This window comes from Schistocerca piceifrons, chromosome X (assembly GCF_021461385.2).
Source record: "Schistocerca piceifrons isolate TAMUIC-IGC-003096 chromosome X, iqSchPice1.1, whole genome shotgun sequence".
In the NCBI taxonomy this organism is placed as follows: Eukaryota; Metazoa; Arthropoda; class Insecta; order Orthoptera; family Acrididae; genus Schistocerca; species Schistocerca piceifrons.
The window spans coordinates 909,933,701-909,955,828 of record NC_060149.1 but is presented as its reverse complement, the minus strand read 5'-3'; the positions used below and the strand labels follow the sequence as shown (position 1 = coordinate 909,955,828).

The 22,128-nt window shown below is 38.7% G+C and overlaps 1 protein-coding gene across 1 annotated transcript in view; it reads right to left on the bottom strand.

Moving 5' to 3' along the window:
* The window catches only part of LOC124721169 (structural maintenance of chromosomes protein 4-like), a 249,531-nt gene that overhangs the window by 4,981 nt on the left and 222,422 nt on the right, over window positions 1–22,128 (bottom strand). The window contains exons 17-20 of the mRNA XM_047246005.1: window positions 15,257–15,430; window positions 9,916–10,098; window positions 9,520–9,752; window positions 3,507–3,690 (exon numbers count right to left, since the gene is read on the bottom strand). Of these exons, the coding sequence (XP_047101961.1) occupies window positions 3,507–3,690; window positions 9,520–9,752; window positions 9,916–10,098; window positions 15,257–15,430 (774 nt within the window). The remainder of the gene's footprint in view (window positions 1–3,506; window positions 3,691–9,519; window positions 9,753–9,915; window positions 10,099–15,256; window positions 15,431–22,128) is intronic.

Sequence of the window (22,128 nt, the reverse complement as noted above, 5' to 3'; positions counted from 1 at the left end):
AGCAACAGAACAGTTCGAGAACACAGTGGACATCACATCAGTATGTGAGTTTCTGCTGCAAAAGCGTCATTCACAGGCACCCTCATCAAGCTCATAGGGTTCATGCTGTTCACTGTCTGATGGTACCCCATTCGACACAGGTTCCCCTTCTGACCTGACCGTTTCCGTGCGCACGCCCATAGCTGCTGCCCACATCCGCAGGTATGGTGCACGGCTTGTCAAACAAGGCCACCTGACAGCTGATTGCTGTAGCAATCCGCACGGCTAGTCCTCAGTCGCAGTTGTTGAGATTGCTAAGTCTGTACTGCTACACCAATGCACAGAAAGGAGCACAAATGTCCCCAACCATTCCATTTCCAGATCGATACCAACACCAGTGTGTTTATTGAATCTTGAAACTTAACACTTACGTAGCCCCGCTTTTTCCTTAATAGATCATCATTCGTTTGGTTATGGTGAGCCGCCCCATTCCATTTTGTGGCCGGTTCATGACCAACGTTGCGTATCAGCACGTCACAAGGGTAACCACATTTTTGGCAATCGACAGTGTGATGTCCGAAAACATTTCTGGTCTCAACATTCATGGTTTATGGACTTATCACTCAGGATTCTGTGAATCTTTTCATTAACTTCATTCCGTCCAGGCGTCTGAAAAGCTCTGCCACAACTCTGGGCCATGTTTTTGCTTGGAATGAGTGCTGCAATGGACTACGAGTTTCTCATCACCCTTAAACCTATGGCCATTCCAGTGTTTTCATGCTTGGCCTCGTTCTTGGCCCTAGAACAAGATGCCAAGGACAAATTAGACAGGCTCCAAAACCTGGCCATCATTGAACCAGGTCATTCTAGGCAGTGGGCTACACCTCTGGCGGTTATACATAAGCCTACAGGGGCACTTCAATTGTGCAGGGATTTTAGGTACATCATTAACACCAATTTATAGTTGATAGCTACAGCAATCCATGCACCAACGAAATTCTCATGAAGCTAAGGCAGTGCGTTTTTCTGAAGTTTACTTGGTAGCTTTGTTTCAATTCTGCCTCTAAATGAATTATGGTCGTTAACACTCCCTTCACATTATAATGATGCATGTGCCTGCCTTTCAGCACCTTGAAGACACCTCCCATTTTTCACAGATTTTTAGAAACCTCACAGGATGTCCCATGCTCAGCAAACTACCTTGATGACGTCATTGTCACTGGTTCCTCAGAGCAGGAACCTCTCGCTAACCTTTGTACCCTGTTCACTGAACTGCAACAGGATTTGCAAAAGTCAAAGTTTTTTCACACAGAAATCAAATATCTGGTCCACATTCCTCGAAGGGCAGAGTCAAACCTATAGAAGAGCATGTGGCACAGATTGTCAAAATATCTCCACTATGCAACTTGAAAGAACTCCAGTTATTCAAAATTTCTCTCCAATACAGAACACTTGTGTAAAATGGATGTTCCTTTCGTTCAGTCAGCGGACTGCAACAGAGCCTTCACCTGCACCAAATCGCCATGCCTCAATACTTTTACACCGGATGAAGAGCTTTTGGCTCGCAATAATGCTGACGGTTCTGAACAGTCTATTGTGTGCGCCAACAAGATGACAACCAAACAATGCAATTATTCTCAAATTGAACAGGACGATCTGGCCATTGTGTACACATTGTGAAAGTTCCAAGTCTTCCTCTGTGGCCATAAATTCCATCTCATCACAGACTGTAAGCCACCTGTGGCTCTTTTTGGCCCTCATTCACACCTTCCCGACAGGACTGCGCAACGACTCTAGCACTGGGCTTTGTTTGTGAGTGCATATCAGTATAAGAGTCACTACAGATTGAAAGCACAGTATGAAAATGCAGCAACATTACTGCACATTCCCACAGGACCTGACCAGGTCTTTGACAAATATGAAGTTTCCTGTTTTCAGATTGATGGCTGTTTGCAGAAAATGATGAATTGACTTCCGGTAACTACCTAATGCACAGCCCAGGCCACCTGTCAGAATCCTGTGCTCCATCATGTGGTCCAGCTTGTGTGCGATAGTTGGGCACGTGTCCTGTCTCCTCCATCACTGGCTGGCAGCTGCCAATGGCACGCTTCTCCTTAGCACCGAATCAGATAACCCCAGTGTCACTGTTGTCCCTCCATTCCTGTGAGTTCACATACTTGCTCTCCTACACCATGGCCACTGGAGCACAACCCACATGAAAGTAACTGCACAGCGATTTGTCTACTGGCCTCGCACTGATTTGGAAATTGAGGTCGTTCGTGACTGCCTATGTTGAGTCGAGCAGCAGATGGCACCACCACAGACCTTCCACTGCCCATGCCTAGTTATCCGTGAGACCACATTGGAGGAGATTAGTGTTTAATGTCCCATTGACTACGGGGTCAATGGAGACTGAGCATACACTTGGATTAGGGAAGGATGTGGAAGGGAATGAGCCATGCAATTTCAAAGGAACTGTCCAGGCATTTGCCTTAAGTGATTTATGGAAATCTTGGAAAACCTAGGCTGGATGCAATTTTGAACCATTGTCCTTCCAAATGCAAGTCCAGTGTGCTAACCACTGCGCTACCTCATACGGTGAGAGCTCATATAATGAAACAGGCGCGCACGCACACACAAACCTACCTCTGAGAAAGTAATCATCAAAAACCTAACCAAGTTCTCCATATTTTTTACATAAATTTCAACGACTCTGCACTTTTACTAATGAGTTGCTACATTTACTCTTTCATTATGTACTAAATATCTGCCTTATTTCAACTCCTATGATAAAAAGGTATTTCCTGTAAGACTGTTTTAGATAATCTGTCAAAACCTATCATTATTGTATATTCCAAAGCTATTCATGATATTTTCAACTCATAGAAATTATAGTGTGTTTTAATGTTCATTGTAATGAAATACAAATTTTTACTCAACACACATTCGAAGCATATATTGCCTTAAGATTTTTAATGGAAACATTTGTATATTTCTAAACTCTGATGACATAGTAAGCAAATTTGCCTCTACTGAATGATAAAAAAATAATCTATTCCTGCATGCATTGAACACGCACAATATACTATCATACCATGAAGAGCATTTCACCTGCATTGTGGAACAGATATAGATAATGCATAAATGTGCATTACATCTTTTAATATTTTAATTGCCATCAGTACTTCATGTCTAACTCAAAACCACCTCATCTCACTGCTGGTTTCCAAAAACCTATTACATCTGCATTATGCAAATACAATTGTAGAAGTAAATGAAAACAAAATCCATCTGTTAATACCATGTTTTTAAAAAACAAACTTAGTTGACAAAATGCTTGACCAAGGAAAAAGAAAGTGGTTCTGGATTAACTAGGGGCTCAACTTTTTTTTGTTTTTTAAGTGCATTATGGATGAAAGAATGAAAATTTTCATGATTGAAACTATCTGTTTCGATATATCATCTACAATATATTTCATATGGTAAGTGTCTTCACAATAGATTAATAACAACAAATGCAAGCTTACCTTAATGTAATTACCCACAATTGACACATTTTTGAAGTCCAATGCTGCATCGATTTCATCCATAACAAACAATGGAGAAGGTTTGTAAAAGTGCAGAGCAAATATCAGTGCAAGTGATGACAGTGTCTTCTCACCACCTGATAAATTTGATATGTTCTTCCATGACTTCTGTGGTGGCCGAACACTATGATAAAGATAAATAACTGTCAAAACTTTGAATACATTTCTTGTGTAGTGTGTTGAGTTTTATTCTCACTAAATTCTTCCCAGTTGCAAATATCGACAACTAGCAGCTTTTTATACATTGTACTGCAAACTGGGAAAGAAGTACGCAGTAAGAAAGAACAAAAATATTTAAGCATCTACTAGAAACTGGGTAACAACACAAGGTGGAAATTGACAGACCAAACACTGGGAACTATGAGAAAACTAGTGTAAATCCTTCAACTTCACTAGTTCATTTGGAAGGAGCAGTAATTTCATTGTCTGTAGTCGATCATGAAACAGTTTTAACAATGTACAGCATTAAAAAGAAAAACAATTCTATCGCCAAATAATTTTGTATCTTCAACACACACACACACACACACACACACACACACACACACACACACACACACACACACACACAAACTTTCAAACAGTGACAATGTTGTCATCAATGTGTACGAAATCTTTCACTGGATGCTGCAACTGCAGCTTTTCCTGTGACGAAGCAAGTAAATTTTCTGTGTTCTCACCCTTACTCAGATCTGGTATGTCAGATTCATTTCCTTGGTATGCTTGAATGAATACAGCTTTCTGAAAGTAGTTTGAGATGGACACCTTCACCTCTGTCTATATCCTGGCAATATAGTTCAAAGCATCTAAAATTGACACTTGAAGGAAGGCTGGGCCTTTCCCAGCCTCCACAGTTAATTGCTTCTGCTCAACGGCTTTCTTGTGGTATGTTCTGGAAGCAGCATGGATAATACCCAAATCGAAGGGCTGTACTTTGCTTGTGCAGTTTGGTGAGACTGACTGCACATTATACTTATATTTTTTGAATGTGCAGGGCAACAGTCCACCAACAAGACAATTTGTTCCTATTCTCGCACCAAGGCAAACAAATCTGCTTTTCAAATAATTCTCATGTCATCCACACTTTTTTGCACTGTTGTTCATAAGCAATGTTTCTACATTTTTATGACAATGTGCTTTTTATTCAGCAGCCAAAAATAGTAATTTTTTCAGAGTTATCAGCATTTGTACCTAGTTTTACTGTAAGGCAAACTTTACTTTGTTTCCCTCCATGGCAATTTTCACCTCTAAAGATGAAGTGTTTCATTTGGAAAGATGCTTAAAAGGAAACTAGTTCCTTCTATGTTGAAAACGTCCTTCCTTTTAAACTGCTTTAGAAGTTTTGTAATCTACCACTCCACCATTCAATAACAGATTTTATGTTTACACTGTATCCTTATCACTTACAGTTTTGTACACTACGTTACACTGTTTCTTGAACCTATCCACTCGTAAAATGTGGAGAAGTCCTCTGTTCGAAGCATATTTATGAACTTCAATACCTTTTTGAATATTGTGCTGTTCACAGGGATGACTGAAGTGCGTTCTGCCTGAAACCGGTTCTTTGTAATTTCTTTGATCATCGAGTTATTTAGAGTGACGAGCAATTTCATCTTTTTAAATTGGCAAACTTACTTTCATTTTCCAAAACACAGTCTCTGTTTCAGTACAGTGGTCGATGGGAATAGCAGCATCAATTGATATCGCATTACCCTAGTCTGTAGTGCCAGCTTTGCTAGCACACCAAACGTAGTCAACTTTAGCTAGTAGATGACACTGTGTTCACTGCATATACAAATGATGAACAAAGCTATATAATTAGTTACAAATACTGTGCATAGGATCAACACAAGGTGAAGTTATCACTGAAACAATATGACTATTATGATGACATACTACTATTTTGTATAGCACACAGTACTGAAAACTGAGTTTGGCAATGACAAGACAAATGAATGTTTGTCTAAAGGCACACCACCTTCAGGCTTCTATTGAAACAGTTACTCCTGTCAGCCACCAAGCCAAGTCCACCTTCAGGCTTCTATTGAAACAGTTACTCCTGTCAGCCACCAAGCCAAGTCCACCTTCAGGCTTCTATTGAAACAGTTACTCCAGTCAGCCACCAAGCCAAGTAGAGCTTGGCAGCAGCAGAAGATAAAGCAGTAGTGTCACCAACATCATGTCAGTGTCATTTTATGTTTTTCCCCACAAATGTCTCATGAAGCATAAATAATATAAAAGTTAAAAATATGTTAATGCAAAAAGGGTGTAAATTAACATTGTGAGCATACGAAATTTGACAAAAGTATTAAAGTTGTGAACAGCAGGAAAACAATTCCTGGAAAGTAAAAGCAGGGTTGTATTGTATTGGCATTCTAAAGTGAACAAAACTGTGTACTTTAATATCAAACTTTGCACTGTTAAATGAAGTCTTCTGTGGACAGTAGCACATACAGGGAAATTTGTTAAAATAGTAACACCTGGTACTACTACACCACACAGCAACTGATTTTGTTTTTATTTTTTATATTTATGGTACGTGAAGTTGAGAACTTAAATATCAATCCCCCACACCAGTTCGCAGCAACTCTCAAAATTTTTTGAGAAAATGTCTTTGCAGTTGTCCAATCATCTGTAATATGCTGAACTAAGGTCTTTTTCTTTCAATAAAGAAATTGGCTCTGTGATAGTGCACTTGCCTCCAACAAAAAGAGGGGGAGGGGGGATAGGGGGGAGGGAAGAGCCGTGACTTGGGTTCGATTCCCAATGGATTCAAATTTTTGAACGTCTAAGTATTTCTGTTAAGTGTAAAACACACAAAGATTGGAAAAAGTTAATTTGAGATTTTTTTATTTAAACATCTTCCATAAAAGATCAGTAATTAAGAATTCATATTTGCAATGGAAACAACTTTCGTTTTCAATATGTAATAAGAAGTAAGAAGACAGCCATTTTTATAAAAATGACAAGAGCGTTAATTAGCATATATTTGGTGAATTTTATATTCAATTGAAGTAGGTACTAGAACTGAATGGAAAACAGAAGAAGAATGGAACAAGACTCGAGCCACCTATTATTTTCCCCATCTTCGTGTAGTTTACACTTCACGAAACTGCTCGCAGAACATGCACTTTCATTAACAATATGAATCTGTCAGAAATTGAACCCAGCACCCACATGACAGCCCGGCACACTAACACAGAATCATGCTGCTTCCCAAAAAATCAACATTACTCGAGATTTTTTGAGAACTACATTGAACAGCTTTGGCAGATAACACTGGCAAGGGGGGGGGGGGGGGGGGGGTGGGATTGAGCGTTTCCTGCACTTCATGAGTGAATTCATACTAAATTTGGGTCAAGTAAAACTAATGTGAGAATGAAAAATTTCCCTTAGCTCTAGTTTCTGTGATACACACTAGGTGGATACATTCCATATTAACAGATTAAGAGAAAAAGACAGTTCAATTACATGTACTACCAACATTGAAAGTATATTTAAATTTTTTTAAATGGTAGTTATACTTTAAGAATTCTAAATTGCTGGAAGAATACCTCACAGATGGTTGGGTCTGAAGAGAACCATGTGGTAGCTGCAGGAAATTGTATTTTAGCTTGCCTCTTGTAACAGAGTTCCAGAGCATCCCTACACAAAAACCTACATTAATCCACAAACATTGCTTCATTACAATGGCCCTGGTATCTTTGTTCCATAACAGAAATATCCTGATGGAATCTTTCTCCATGTTCATCACTGACAGCTCCACAACTAGGAAGGAAAAAGTCTAGGTGGGAGTGGAGAAAATGGATTTTAAGGGACATGTTGAATCCAAGGTTATGGTATTTTCGCAAGACCACTCTCACCAAGTGAGTTTATTTATGATCTCTCGCTGCCTAAAAATCCACGAACAACTCCCTTTAAGGCTTCCCAAGCTTCCTTATCTTTCCCCTCCAAAACATGGTCAAATACAGGATCCTTCATAGGTTCTCAAACTTGGGGCTCAATGAAAATACCCTCCTTTAGCTTTTGTATCAATTTCAGAAATTTCTCTTATGTTCTTAAATGCCTGTCATTGGCTCGTAATCCTTGACAAAATTTTTCATCCATCCAGCTTGATATGCAGGGATGGAAGAATAACATCTTTTGAGTCCATGGGAGGCTTGGGTATGAAATTTTTCTCACTAGGATTAAGATTTCTCGCAGGCTAGTCTGCTTTAACATAATACGATTTCCTATCCCTACTGTCCCACATACATAAGAAGTGGCAATGTTTTGTGTACCCCAGTTGCATTCCTAAAGTATGGCAATGGCTTTTAAGTCACCACAGATTTTCCACTTGTGTTCACGATTTTGATTTAGGCTTGGAGCGCTGTCATATTTGCACATGTTTCCTTCATGTGAACTGCATGACCACCAGGAATAGAAGAAAGATGGCTGCCACTGTGAAGTAACACAGCTTTCAAACTAAGCTTGAAGGAGTCTATGAATAAGCCCCATTCAGTTGGATCTTGGTTCAAGTTCAGAGATTGCATCAAGTAAGATTGTTTTTCTTCTCCAAAAAGGGAACCAGTTCCATGTGACTTTTCTGTACTGCGAGACTGTGACATAACGTTCAAGAAAATTCGATTGCTGTAGGTGAGACCCAAGAATTTCTACCTTCTCCTTTGACAGCTCAGGGTCTCTAATGAGATCACTCAATTCCACTTGACTCAGTCTGTGTGTTTTATCATCATTTCCTTCAAAATCAGGGTCACAGGATGTGGAAGGCTTGTTTTGTTCTGGTTCTTCTTCTCATTGTTACACACTGTCTGTATTTCCTACTTCAAGCACAATATTTTCAGGTGGAGTAGAAACTGGTGAACTACCCAAATGCAGAACAGGTCAATTAGCAGATCAAAGACTCTGGTACTGAACAGTTCTTTTCTTCATAGACAATCCTGCCTTTATAGGTGGAGTCAAACAGAAGAAGCAGTCATCTGTATGGTTTGTAGGCTCAAACCAAACCACAGGCACAGCAAAAGCCATAGATCATTTCTTCCTTTTCAGCCATTCTCGCAGTGTAACTGAACATGCGTTATTTCACCAAGAATGTAACAAATTATTCATCTTATTTACACATTGTTGTGGCATTTTTATGAATTTTACACTACAAAAGTACTCTAAAACTAGAAATTCTGCTTCAGTTACAGCAGAAACTATATGAAACTCAGTCAGAGCGACAGTATCTATATTTATGACTTACAAACAGCTTAAGAGCATTTGTGTTTTGTTATTGGACAGATGTGCCAACTCCAAAAACAAAATTTCCCCCAAACTCAAAATGTTGACTATAAAAATGAAATGTCATTATCTCCAAAGCAGTACCTAATTTGTCATTTTTATCGTGAGTTTTTAATTCAGCAGATGGAAATACATACAAATTAATTATTTGTGAGCCCGAAGCATTTTCATTGTTGGCCAGTGTAATTTGAGTTGTGAGCTTCACGTATCATAAATATAAAGAGATTACAAAAGTCCAATTGGGTGCGGTCTCTTCATTATTTTAACAGAAAATAACATAGCCCCCATTTCACAACATAAACACAGTTTATTTGGGAACCATGTACACTTGGCAATACTTTTATTATTGAAGCAACTAGAGTAATGGAAAATGTTGGTGGAATATAAATAATGAAAGGAATAATGGTAACAACTCCAGGTATAGTTGGGACATTCAGTCACCAACAGCACAGCAGAATATTTAATATGATTGACCATTTACAAATGCACGATTACTGTTATACAAAAGGCAGTAACTTTTTATTTATGAAAGTATAAAAACCAATAAATTTATCTGCAGCTGCTACACCATATCTGACATGTAAAACATAATCCCATTAAAAAAGTATATTGTTAGAAGTACAAAGTGCTTAAGGTACAAGCAGTTTAAGAAACCCTGTACCACAAATGTTACCTGAAAACTATTCCTTCTGTGAAGGGATCCATTGAATCAACAAGCTCAAATTCAGCATCCCCACCAAGGGTTATCATTTGATACAGTTCCTTCAGTTTCCTGGTTATGATAGTGTATCCAGTCATAAATTCCAGAATGCGTTGTTTTCTTGCTTCATCATAGAGAAAAAGAGCTTTTTCTTGTAACAGCCTAACCTCATCAAGCTCTGCAAAACGTTCCAGGAACAGCCTCTCCTAGACAGTTAATTTCATTGCAACAGTGTTAACATTTGTTCAGTCATCACACAACTGAGCATATAAGCTGAAAAATCTTAACTATTTAACGAAAGGGCATGAATACCGCTTCTGAGCAATGGTTATGTACAAACACACACTATTCAACGCAACTTATCCTCACCTTTGCCATGTACTCCTCTACTATTGCAAAATCAGGTTTCTCTTGTGGTAGTGTACCTTCCAATACAGCAAGCTTATACTGCAGTTCGCTTACATCGAGTTGGTCAATTTGCTCATCTGTCAAAGTAGGAAGCTGAAGGTTTACTGTTTCACCAGGAATTGGGTTCATTTTTAAGGACTTCATCTGAAAATAACAAAGGCAATGTATAAAAACATTTTCCATATTTTCTGACACTGTAAATGTGGTTGTCAAAACATCATGCCAATGAACATTACTGCATGTAAGAGTTAATGCAATATGAGTGAGCAGTATACAAATGTGAGAGACCTTAACTTTTCCCGGCGAACTGAATGTTCAAGTAACTTACAGGTTTGCTGCCGAATGACGCCGTCGACCACTGCCGATATTTCGACAGGAGCACACCCTGCCATTCTCAAAGGCACAAATGCAGGGAGGAAGAAATGTGCAAGGAAATTTAATACCTCGGTTCACAGAGGAGAAACAAGGAAGATACCAAACACAGAACAAGTGTCAACACAAACAAAGATAACAAACATCAGAAATATCGATGTTGACTATTAATCAACAGGTGAGGTAGCACTAATTCTGTCCCTCTGTTTTTTGATGAGAGACAGAGCTGGATTCCAAGCAGCATTTAAACAAAATCCACCATCTCTGTTTATAAGGTTGCTTGATAGTTTGATTTCAACTGCTTCCTTGATAATACTATCCCAATAGCTGGATGTGCAAGCCACAATCTCCGTGTTGTTGTATTCCATAGGATGACCGGTGTCAAGGCAATTTTCTGCAATAGCGGATTTGCTCGGCTGTTTTAAGCGTGTGTGACGCTTATGTTCAATACACCGGTTTTCCACAGTCCTGATTGTCTGACCAATATATGACATGCCACAACTGCAAGGAATACGATAGACACCAGCCTTACGCAAACCAAGATCATCTTTTACAGACGCCAACAGGGCCTTAATCTTAGAAGGTGGTCGAAAAACACATTTTGCATCATATTTCCGTGAAATACGGTCAATCCTGATGGAAATGCTTCCTGCGTAAGGCAAAAAGGCCATAGACTTAGGTGCCACTTCGTTACTATTGTCACTCACCCGTTGCACAGAAGGCTGATAGCGCAACGCACGTTTGATCTGCCTCTCACTATAACCATTCTGATGAAAGGTGACTTCAAGATGTGATAGCTCAGCTGCCAAACTTTCAGGGTATGAGATAACGTAGGCCCTGTTAACGAAGGTACAAAGTACTCCATCACGCTGAGCTGGATGGTGACAACTATCAGCTTGCAGATACAAGTCAGTGTGAGTGGGCTTTCTATAAACAGAATGTCGCAATGTACCATCAGTCTTCCTTTTGACCAACACATCACGGAAGGCAAGACATCCATTCTTTTCCACCTCCATAGTGAACTGAATATTCGGGTGGATTGAATTCAGGTGTTCCAAAAACCTATTTAAATTCTCACTACTGGGAGGCCAAACAACAAAAGTATCTTCTACATATCTGAAAAAACACGCAGGTTTCAAGGTCGCTGACTCCAATGCACGTTCCTCAAAGTTCTCCATAAACAAATTGGCCACAATAGGTGACAACGGGTTTCCCATTGCAACTCCATCAGTCTGTTCGTAGTACTGACCATTGAATAAAAAGTAAGTGTAAGTCAGCACACAAATTTGTTAACTCTATACCAAACTTAATCTGAATTAGCTGTAACGAATCAGAGAGAGGACGCAAGTGAAAAGAGAAACTACATCAAAACTGACTAAAATATCAGTCACTCAAACCCAATCCCTGCAATCCATGTAAGAAATCTGCAGAGTTCTTAATGTGGTGTTCACACCTACCTAGTAGTGGGCTCAACACACTATCAAGATGTTTGGCTACACGATATGTTGGAGCACCAGTATTAGGAACAATAGGCCTCAACGGGACAGCCTCTTTATGGACCTTAGGGAGGCCATATAATCCAAGTGGTACAGCACAGTAAGAATTAAGACTCTTGATAGTCTCCTGTGACAAAGAACTTTTCTTCAGGAGGTTATTTGTCTTTCTCTGAACACTCTTAGTAGGGTCAGCACTGATTCTGTGATACGCCAAATCAGAAAGTAGACATTGCATCTTTTGAATGTAATCATGCTTGTTCAACAAAACAGTGGCATTACCCTTGCCCACAGGTAAAATAATATCAGGGTCCATTCTGAGTGAACATAAAGCAGTCACATCAGCTGCTGTAAAGTTACACTTGGGTGGACGGGACCCAGTCAACACACAACAAGCTTCCCTCCTAACCTCTTCCGCAGCCTCGGAAGGTAGTTTATAAACAGCCAGTTTGATAGAACTAATAAAATCGACTGGCAAATTCTTAGGTGTCTGTGTGAAGTTCAAACCTTTCCCCAGCACAGACAAAGCTGAGTCGTCAAATGTTTTCTCAGTGAGATTGATCACAGAATGTCGAGAATTAAAATTACAATTAGACACTGAGTCAAGGAAACGTTCAAACTTCGCCGAATGACAAGCAGTTGCAGATTGAAATTCCCAGTCAGACTGTGACAAAGAGGCACCGTCCACCCAATCCCAAGAAAATGCAGAAACATTAGACGTCGTCATTAAATGAAGCTGAAATAATTCCTTAGAAACAAAATCTAATTGACGGCAAGTATAGTGGATTCTTTCACGAACAAGAGCTAAACCAGCACGTTGCTTGATGCGATTGGCGGCAGGAGAATTAATATGATGCACAACCTTAGCAAACGTCGGAACCACACTATGATTTTGACACTTCAACCTTACTCTACTGCTGCGAAGTTTATCCAACCTCCGCAAGCAACGATACATTTCCTCCCCATAGAGGTAAACAATGTGATACCTTAACTTTTCCTGGTGAATTGGATGTTCAAATAACTTACGTGTTTGCTGCAGGGTGACGTCGTCAACCACCGCCGATATTTCGACAGGAGCACACCCTGCCATTCTTAAGGCACAAATGCAGGGAGGAAGAAATGTGAAAGGAAATTTAATACCTCGGTTCACAGAGGAAAAACAAGGAAGATACCACACACAGAACAAGTGTCAACGCAAACAAAGACAACCAACATCAGAAATATCAATGGTGACTATTGATCAACAGGTGAGGTAGCACTAATTCTGTCCCTCTGTTTTTTGATGAGACACAGAGCCGGATTCCAAGCAGCATTTAAACAAAATTCACCATCTCTCTTCTGTGCACCAGGTGAGTGACTATAGCAACGAAGTGGCACCTAAGTCTACGACCTTTTTGCCTTACGTAGGCACCAATTCCAACAGAATTGGCAGTATCTTGCGGAAATATGATGTGAAATGTGCTTTTCGACCACCTTCTAAGATTAAGGCCCTGTTGGCGTCCGTGAAAGATGATCTTGGTTTGCGTAAGGCTGGTGTCTATCGTATTCCTTGCAGTTGTGGCATGTCATATATTGGTCAGACAATCAGGACTGTGGAAGACCGGTGTATTGAACATAAGCGTCACACACGCTAACAATAGCCGAGCAAATCCGCTATTGCAGAACTTTGCCTTGACACCGGTCATCCTATGGAATACAACAACACGGAGATTCTGGATTGCACGTCCAGGTATTGGAATAGTGTTATTAAGAAAGCTGTTGAAATCAAACTATCAAGCAACCTTATAAACGGAGATGGTGGATTTTGTTTAAATGCTGCTTGGAATCCGGCTCTGTGTCTCATCAAAAAACAGAGGGACAGAATTAGTGCTACCTCACCTGTTGATTAATAGTTACTATCGGTATTTCTGATATTGGTTATCTTTGTTTGTGTTGACACTTGTTCTGTGTGTGGTACCTTCCTTGCTTCTCCTATGTGAACCAAGGTATTAAATTTCCTTGCACATTTCTTCCTCCCTGCATTTGTGCCTTGAGAATGGCAGGGTGTGCTGCTGTCGAAATATCGGCGATGGTCGACGACGTCACCCGGCAGCAAACCTGGAAGTTATTTGAGTATACAAATGTAATTTTAATGAGGAAAAATCATGAAAGGAATAAAAAAAACAGACTTGTGATGTTTATATTATTACTATTATTCCATACCAATCAATAAAAATAATCAACCACAGAGTAACTAATAGGGATAGGTGCATAGAATCAATAAATGGGCAGTATATAGAGAATGTTTGATATAGGCATGTAATAGCAACTCCATATAGAGTAGGAAGTATTTTAGTGTGCTAAAACACAGTACAAAAAGAACTGGGCTAAAAGCTTGTCGATATCATTTGTTGCAGCTAAGTGTTCAGAGCATTTCATTAATCACCCAAAGACACATAATCAATAAGCTGTTTACTATTGCAAACTGTTTCAGGAAGGACACCACTGATACAACAAATGGAATCTTTAATATTTTTTTTAGCTGAAATGAACACAGAGCAATAATACGAGTACAGTTTTTTAAGGCTAATGACCTAATAGTTAGGTGTACAGCATAAACAATAAATTCACAGCTGCAGTGAAAGATTCACTCTATATGGAAGACACCTTTTACTTTATAATGATTACTTAGTTTCAAATCAAGTACAGTTAAATCTTAATCCTTGTTTATGACTCATATGAGAATATTTCATGAAAAAAAAAAAAAGAGGGTAAGGCATCTATTCCCTGGAATAAAGGTAAGTTTTTTATAATGTGGTTTCCCATGTTATTAGCATTACAAGGAAGTAATTTTGGAGTGAATCTTGTTTATCACAATAAAAACTATGCTGACGCAATGCTCAAAAAGGAGTTTTAGTTTCTACATGATTGAAACTAGGGTATTTATTGTTTTAATTAATGTAGACAGAAAATATGACTTTTGCGGGAGCATTATGCCAAATTGGATATTTCAAGATGCAGTGTTGGACATTTATAAACCACAAAAAAGTGTCCAAAATTATTTTCACTAATTTAGCTCATTTTCACATATTGTTTTTCTAACATTTAGTTCTTACTTGGTTCAGATTACAAAGAAATTCATATTAATTCATTGCATAGCAAGATAGATAAATATTTGTCTAATGGCAGTCAGTTGTTGAATATTCAGACAAAACTGACTAAAGCCAGAAACAGAATATAACATTGCAAAAAAAAAAAAAAAAAAAAAAAAAAAAAAAAAAAAAAAAAAAAAAAAAAAAAAAAAAAAAAAATCCACAAGAAATTAATCACCCAGCTGTAATTCAACAATGAAGAACAATTTTTTCCCTAAAGATATGAGGGAATGAGAGGATTAATAGAAGTAACTTTTCCAATTATTAAGCTACATACCAAAAATTTAAAACTAATTACCAACTTACTGTCTTTTTCATTCCAGGAAATTTGCCTTTATATTCTGCAATAGTTCTCTGTTTGACATCAATATCACCTTCAATTTCTTGTGCTTCTGCTCTTCTTTCAAACTCTGTCTTTTCTATATTTGCAATCTCCATTTGTAAAGCTGAAATCTTTGTCTCTTTGTCTGAAATTTCCTCCTGAAAAAATGATAAGAAATACACACAAAATATAGCTCTATCATGTTAGCTGCAGTACAACAATAAATACTAAAATGACATGAAGATATTTCAGCACTTTATCATTACTGAAAATAAAGCTGAGTAAAGTATTCAAGGCAATATCATTACATGAAAATTTAATCAAAAACAATTTTCAGGCAACTACTGAATAATGCATAGATAATTCAGCACAGGATTATTTGCAAACAAGCAATTACTGGGATGCAAACCACTATTTGTGAAATATGATCACTACAGCTGAAGAAAGTAGCTTGCACAATACTGAAGATGGGCGTATGGCAACTGTTGGAATGTCAATGGCAAGGAAAAATCCTCAGCCTCGCAATGATGTCACAACACTCTGTAAAGTGAGGAGATTGCATCCCTTAACTTACATTCTGGAAGATCTGCTAACTACCAAGCTACATACTGTTGTAAGCTCTTCATTGGTTCAAAAAAGTTCCAACCACATTATATTTAGATAATGACTGGTGTGGGTTTCGGAATGTCAAATATAGTAGGTACTCCACAAATTCAGAACTCAAATAACTCAGTTTCGAAACCATAAATTATTTTTGTAGGCAGATGAATTGTCCTAAAGAATTACAATTTATTTCCTTTACCATCCAGAGACCTTCCCTCTCCTGCAGAAATGTATAACACTTACGTGTCTGTCCAGTTTTAAAGTCAACTGAAAAGGATTCAGGCAAACTGCAGTGGTATAGGTTCCCATGGTTAGCAGCATGACTTAATTTGTTGTCTGTTCACTACTCCCCTCCTTGTACCCATCCTATTCTCAGCCAAGCCAGTATCGCTGTTTCCCCTCCTGCCCTTCTGTGCTGAGCAGATGTGAAAAACAAACTGCAATATCTTCTAGGGTAAGGTCATATGCAGCACCATCAACTAATAGATAACTAGAAGACTGCAATCACAATTCAGTTAAATTCTCAAACTTCTGCTTGCACCACGTTCTAGTTCTGTCTGATGGTACTACCTCCAAAATGTGTCTTCCTTTTAGTCTCGTGATAACAATTATTATCAATTTGATTTCTGTTGTTTGTTAGACATTTAATTCTAGGTTAGTTTTCTTTCTTGTTTCACTTGAATGTCACTATCTTGTTCTAAACCTGATTAAGAGGTGGTAATGTTTTTACCTGCTATTCTAATATGTGAACAGTGAACAAATTTCTCACTTGCAACCCACCTGGTAAAACATTACAGTATGTCATAATCAAACCAAATACTGACTTGCGCTCAGATTGAAGTAACATTTCTTGAAGGGCAACATTTTCGTCTTTCAATGCCAACTTTGCTTAACAAGCCCCATAAATGTTTGAACAGTGTGAGAACTTTTATTTCACACTTATTTGTATATAAGAAGAGTTTGTAAGATAATAGCATTAAATTCTTGTGGTGGCTGTTCACAGTTTCTCATGTATCCCTTTCAGCAGCACTGTGTAAATCAAATGTCACGTGATTGTTCGAGCAAGGTCGATACCATATCGAGCTCTTCAGTGTATCAAGATAATCAAACCTGTTTGAGCATGAGTATCATTTGCCCTACTCATCATTCTGAATTTTTCAAAATAAATCTGCCTATGACATCACTAAGTCCAAGCCCTACCAGTAAATGTAAGACGATGCCTGTATCTATCTATTGAACAATGTTAACAATGTAAACATGATCTCAGCAGAAATAGTTTCATATGCTAATATAAGACAATCTCTTAGTTTTCGAATGATGACTTTGAGAAAAACCATCTTATAATCAAGTAAATACGATAGCTATTTTGCCACAGAAGCCCTTGAGTTAAGAGTTTTGGGAACTGAGTGTTAAATGAAAGTTAATTATTTTTCGTCATGGGGAAATTCCAATTTAATACAGCTCATCTTTGAATTTAGCAGTTTTTTAAATAGTCATACCAATAAAAGTAAACACTCTTGACACAGACTCCATCAAATCAGACACTTTTAAGGACCCTGCAGAAGCCGGCAAGCCTGGTAAGTACAGTTTTACATTTCGACAGGTCCAGCTCTGTTCATAAGCTGTCTCCGTAGATGTGTATTGACCCATTTCTCAATGCTGCCAATATTCACAATGTCACAAGAATAAGTTTTTCATTTGCTTTATTTGATTTCATATTCATGAATACAAATAAGTTCCGCATTTGAACATAAGCATTCTTATAAATGAGCTTTTATGAAACCTTGTTACTTCTGTGAGATTTCTACCACAGCAGATGATTGATACGAATCATTTTATCCACATTGCAAGCAATAGGTGAAACTTTTCTGCTGCACCAAATTCCCCCTTCCTCTCACCCAACTTCATCTGTGTTTCTTCCACTGACCCCTAGGACAATAATAGCGCTTGCTACAACATTTGCAGCTGGTATATTCAGATTTCACCATTTGTTTCAGTCTATTTTAGTACTCCTGTAAAGCACCAGGTTAAATACACAATGATGAAGCGTGTTCACCATACCATAAAGTTCAAAAGAGAAGCAATTTCTCTGGCTGAGAAAATGTCATACCGCGCTGCAGGTCAGCGATACCTGATTGACAATAGAAACATGAAACAGAGACAGCAAAAGGAATAACTTTTAGCTTGTCCCAGGGGGCGAAAAAAATTCTGTGCCAAAATGTGGCCACTATCATACATTAGAATTTGTGAAGAATGATTATCTCAAGGTGTAGTGACAGAAGTGCTTACCCGTGAGTGCACGAAGTATGTTAAAGCACATGAAGTTGCTCCGCAGTAAAATATCACAAATTTCAAATGAAGCTGCACTTGGGTTGTCCATTTCATGAAACCTTGTGGATTTTCACAGCTACATCTGCATGATTGCTCTGTTATTCACAATAAAGTGTCTGGCAGAGGTTTGAACCACCTTCAAGCTGTCTCCACCATTCCACTCTCTAACGGCACCCGGGAAAACGAGCACTTAAATTTTCCTGCGCAAGCCCTGATTTCTTGTATTTTATTGTTATGATCATTTCTCCCTAGGTAGGTGGGTGCCAACAATGTTTTCGCAACTGGAGGAGAAAACTGCTGATTGAAATTTCATGAGAAGATCCCATCGCAATGGAAAGTATCATGCCTGTGGCAGTATCTCCCCTATTTTGCAATAATACAAAATGAGCTATGCTTCTTTGAACATTTTTGATGTCATCCGTCAGTCCCACCTGATGTGGATCCCTCACTGCACAGCAATACTTCAGAATAGGGTGCACAAGCGTGGTGTAAGCAGTCTCTCTAGTAGACCTGCTGCACCTTCTAAGTGTTCTGCGAATGATTAGTACTCATGTGAATAACTTCACACTTTTCTTTATTCAGGGTCAATTGCCATTTTTCACACCATTCAGATATCTTTTCTAAATTTTCTTTTGCAATTCATTTTGGTCATGTGATGACTTTATAAGACAGTAAATGACAGCATCATCTGCAAACAATCAAGAGGTCTACTCAGATTGTCTCCTATGTTGTTAATATAGATCAGGAACAATAGAGGGCTTATAACACTTCCTTGGGGAATGCTGGATATTGCTTCTGTTTTACTCAATGACTTTCCGTCTATTACTACAAACTGTGACCTAGCCGACAGGAAATCGCTAATCCAGTCCCACAACTGAAGCGATATTCCATAGGCCCGCAGTTTGGTTGGAAGACACTTGTGAGGAACAGTGTCAAAAGCCGCCTGGAAACCTGAAAATATGGAATCAATTCAAATTCTAATTATCTTTTCGGTCAGATAGGTTAATGTGGACCAGACTCCTGCGTATTTCGATATGCCAACAAATTACACAGTAGAACTAGAAGGGCACAAAGATATCACGATACTGTCCAACGGTTGTGCAAAGCAGCACATGTCTATCATGCTTTCTTGCACAGCCAATGGCCTTAAACTGCCATGATTAATGGTTTTCAACTGCAAGATGTTACCCAAGTCCAAGGTCCTTTCTAAAGCAGTTATTTACGTGCTAACAAAAGTAGCTGGTTCACAGAGAATACGGTATTAGAAGGGATTGAACTTGTATGCCAAATGTCATCTTGGTGGTTTGCTAGGTGTGCCAAATATGCTTGTACTAGATTCGTATGCAGGTCACACAACTCTGCTGCAAAGAGAGAATTAGTAGAGGGTAGAATGGACTTTGGTATAACTCCAGGAGGGATGATACTAATTCTACAGCCATTAGATATTTCTTTAAACAAACCACATAAGATCAAACTTCAAAATATGTACACACAATGGTTAACAAATGAAGATAGGTAATTACAGGATGCGTTAAGCGTGCAAGCTTGTCTGAAGTCTACGAATGGATTGACCAATTTCATAAATTAATACCAAATGAAACTGTCCACCATGCATTTAAAAAAGGCTACATTTCTAATGTGCTTGATGGCAAAGAGGACAATGCTCTCTATGAAGGGAGTAGTGCCAAAAAATCCAGTGGTGACAGCTGCGAATCATCTGAGTAATGATTAAAAACATACTGTTTACAATAGTTCAATAACGTTTGTTTTGTACTTTTGATTTTCATTTTGAAGTATATATGTGATGGTTTTCAGGCAGTCAGTGTACCTAGGCTACTATTAATGATAAGACACGGTGTGCATTTCTTATGTGGTGTTTGTGTGATAGTTACTTTACATCTTTTTGTTATACTGTGTTGCAAATTTGTATTCTTGTTTACCACATTATTGGGAGGCTTCTCTGTAGCACAGGTCTATTTGGTCTACTGTATGGCTGTGGGTGCCTCTTCCTCAGAGAAAAAGTAGTGTCCTCCAAGATTGCAAAAGAGGTTTACATTCTTAGGAGGCTTTATTCTAGCATTTCACAGACCATATAAGAAAACATGAAAAATCCCAACTGCGTTCATGTATGTTGTGCAGCAAGATTCTCCTCACCACTCTCAGCCCACTTGCATGTAGTTCCTAATTATAGCCACCCATATTCTAGGCAGCCGTACACTAACTTGTTTGTCAAAGAACACTGATGTAGGAGACGTTGCAGGAGAAAGATTTTCTCCAGTGACGAGAGTACTTTCAGTTCAGGCTTTGTACAGTTCACTTATGCTGGAAATGATTCAGTGTAGATGAATTATATTGTTTACAATATTATGAGAAGGAAAGTTGCGACTCGTCATACAGCGGAGATGCTGAGTCGCAGATCGGCACAACAAAGACTTTACAATTGAAGCTTTCGGCCATTGGCCTTCGTCAACAAAACAAAACAACACACACACACACACACACACACACACACACACACACGTGGTTTTTTTTTATGTTGTGTCTACCTGCGACTCAGCATCTCCGCTATATGATGAGTAGCGACTTTCCTTCTCATAATATTGTTAATTCCATCCTGGATTTTCCATTATTTAATTATATGGTTTATAATGTTACAGTAATCTAATAAAGTACCCTATTTAAACCCTACCAGAGAAAATACGAATCATAGTCTTGAATACATAGTTTCTTTTCGCCAAATTTATATCCTTCAAATCAAGTATGATACTCCACTGAGCCAAAATGTAACTTTCTTGAATGAAAAAACTATAATTGAAAGAAAAAATACATTTGATGACATTCATATGATATGGAAAGACTGATGTACAATGCTAACATGAGCTGTGGTACAGTCTGGAGAAGTCTTCGTGGCCCCAGCTGCCCTAGTTCCACTCTGAATATTTCGACAGATATCATGAATTTGCACTGCTGTCAATGTTAGCAATGTAACAATGATTTTAAGTGGCCAGCAGACTAAATTTAATTCCATGTGCGTTACCACAAATAAGCACTACTACTCAAAAATCCTTGAGAGGTGGGCCACTTTACTTTATCCATCATACAACGAGCATATTTGTTTCTATTTTTGCAAGTGCAGCTCGATATGAGGGTAATAGCACATTTGAGCTGGTGTTCAGCAAGGGAGCTAAATAAATATGAAAGCTGCTGAGACACTGATATACAGTTCAGGGATAACAAATGGTCCAATGGAGGTCACTAGCCTGTTCGTGGGGATGAAGACTGCAATAATTAGCATCAAACTCTGTGGGATACCATTCTCTTGGACCCATGGGGATGAGAGTAATGCATTAACTTTAACCCAAAACTAAAGCTAGGATAAAACTGACAAAAACAGATAGGGAGCCTTGAAAGCCAGATGTGAAAGGTAAATAAAATGTGATGGCACCAAGAAGTGTATGTTATGTAGGTCAAAATACACTGCGACGTGGTGTTGACATTTAGAGAAAGCCCATCCGACAAATGTTTCCAACTTACCAAGATTGTTAGCTGTGGATGTTGGTTGGTTGGTTGGTTGGTTGGTTTAAAGGTGGGAGAAGGGACCAAACTACGAGGTCATCAGTCCCTTGTTCCTAATAAAACAATGCCACAAGTGTGAGAATAAGACGGACGAAACTTGTAACACAAAACGGAAAGAACGGAAAAGCCACAAAAACGAAGGGAAGCCAACGAACACTAAAAGGAACAAAAGAGGACAAGAAAACAACAGAGACATGCTAGAAACAGAAGAGAGTAAAACATGAAAGCAGATTACAGTGGCTGGCCAACCATGAGAATAAAAAGGGAAAGCCAGCCACTCTGCAAAACATTAAAACCTCCATCCTAAAAGCACTAGGGTGGGGACACAGAGAAACAAAGGACATGC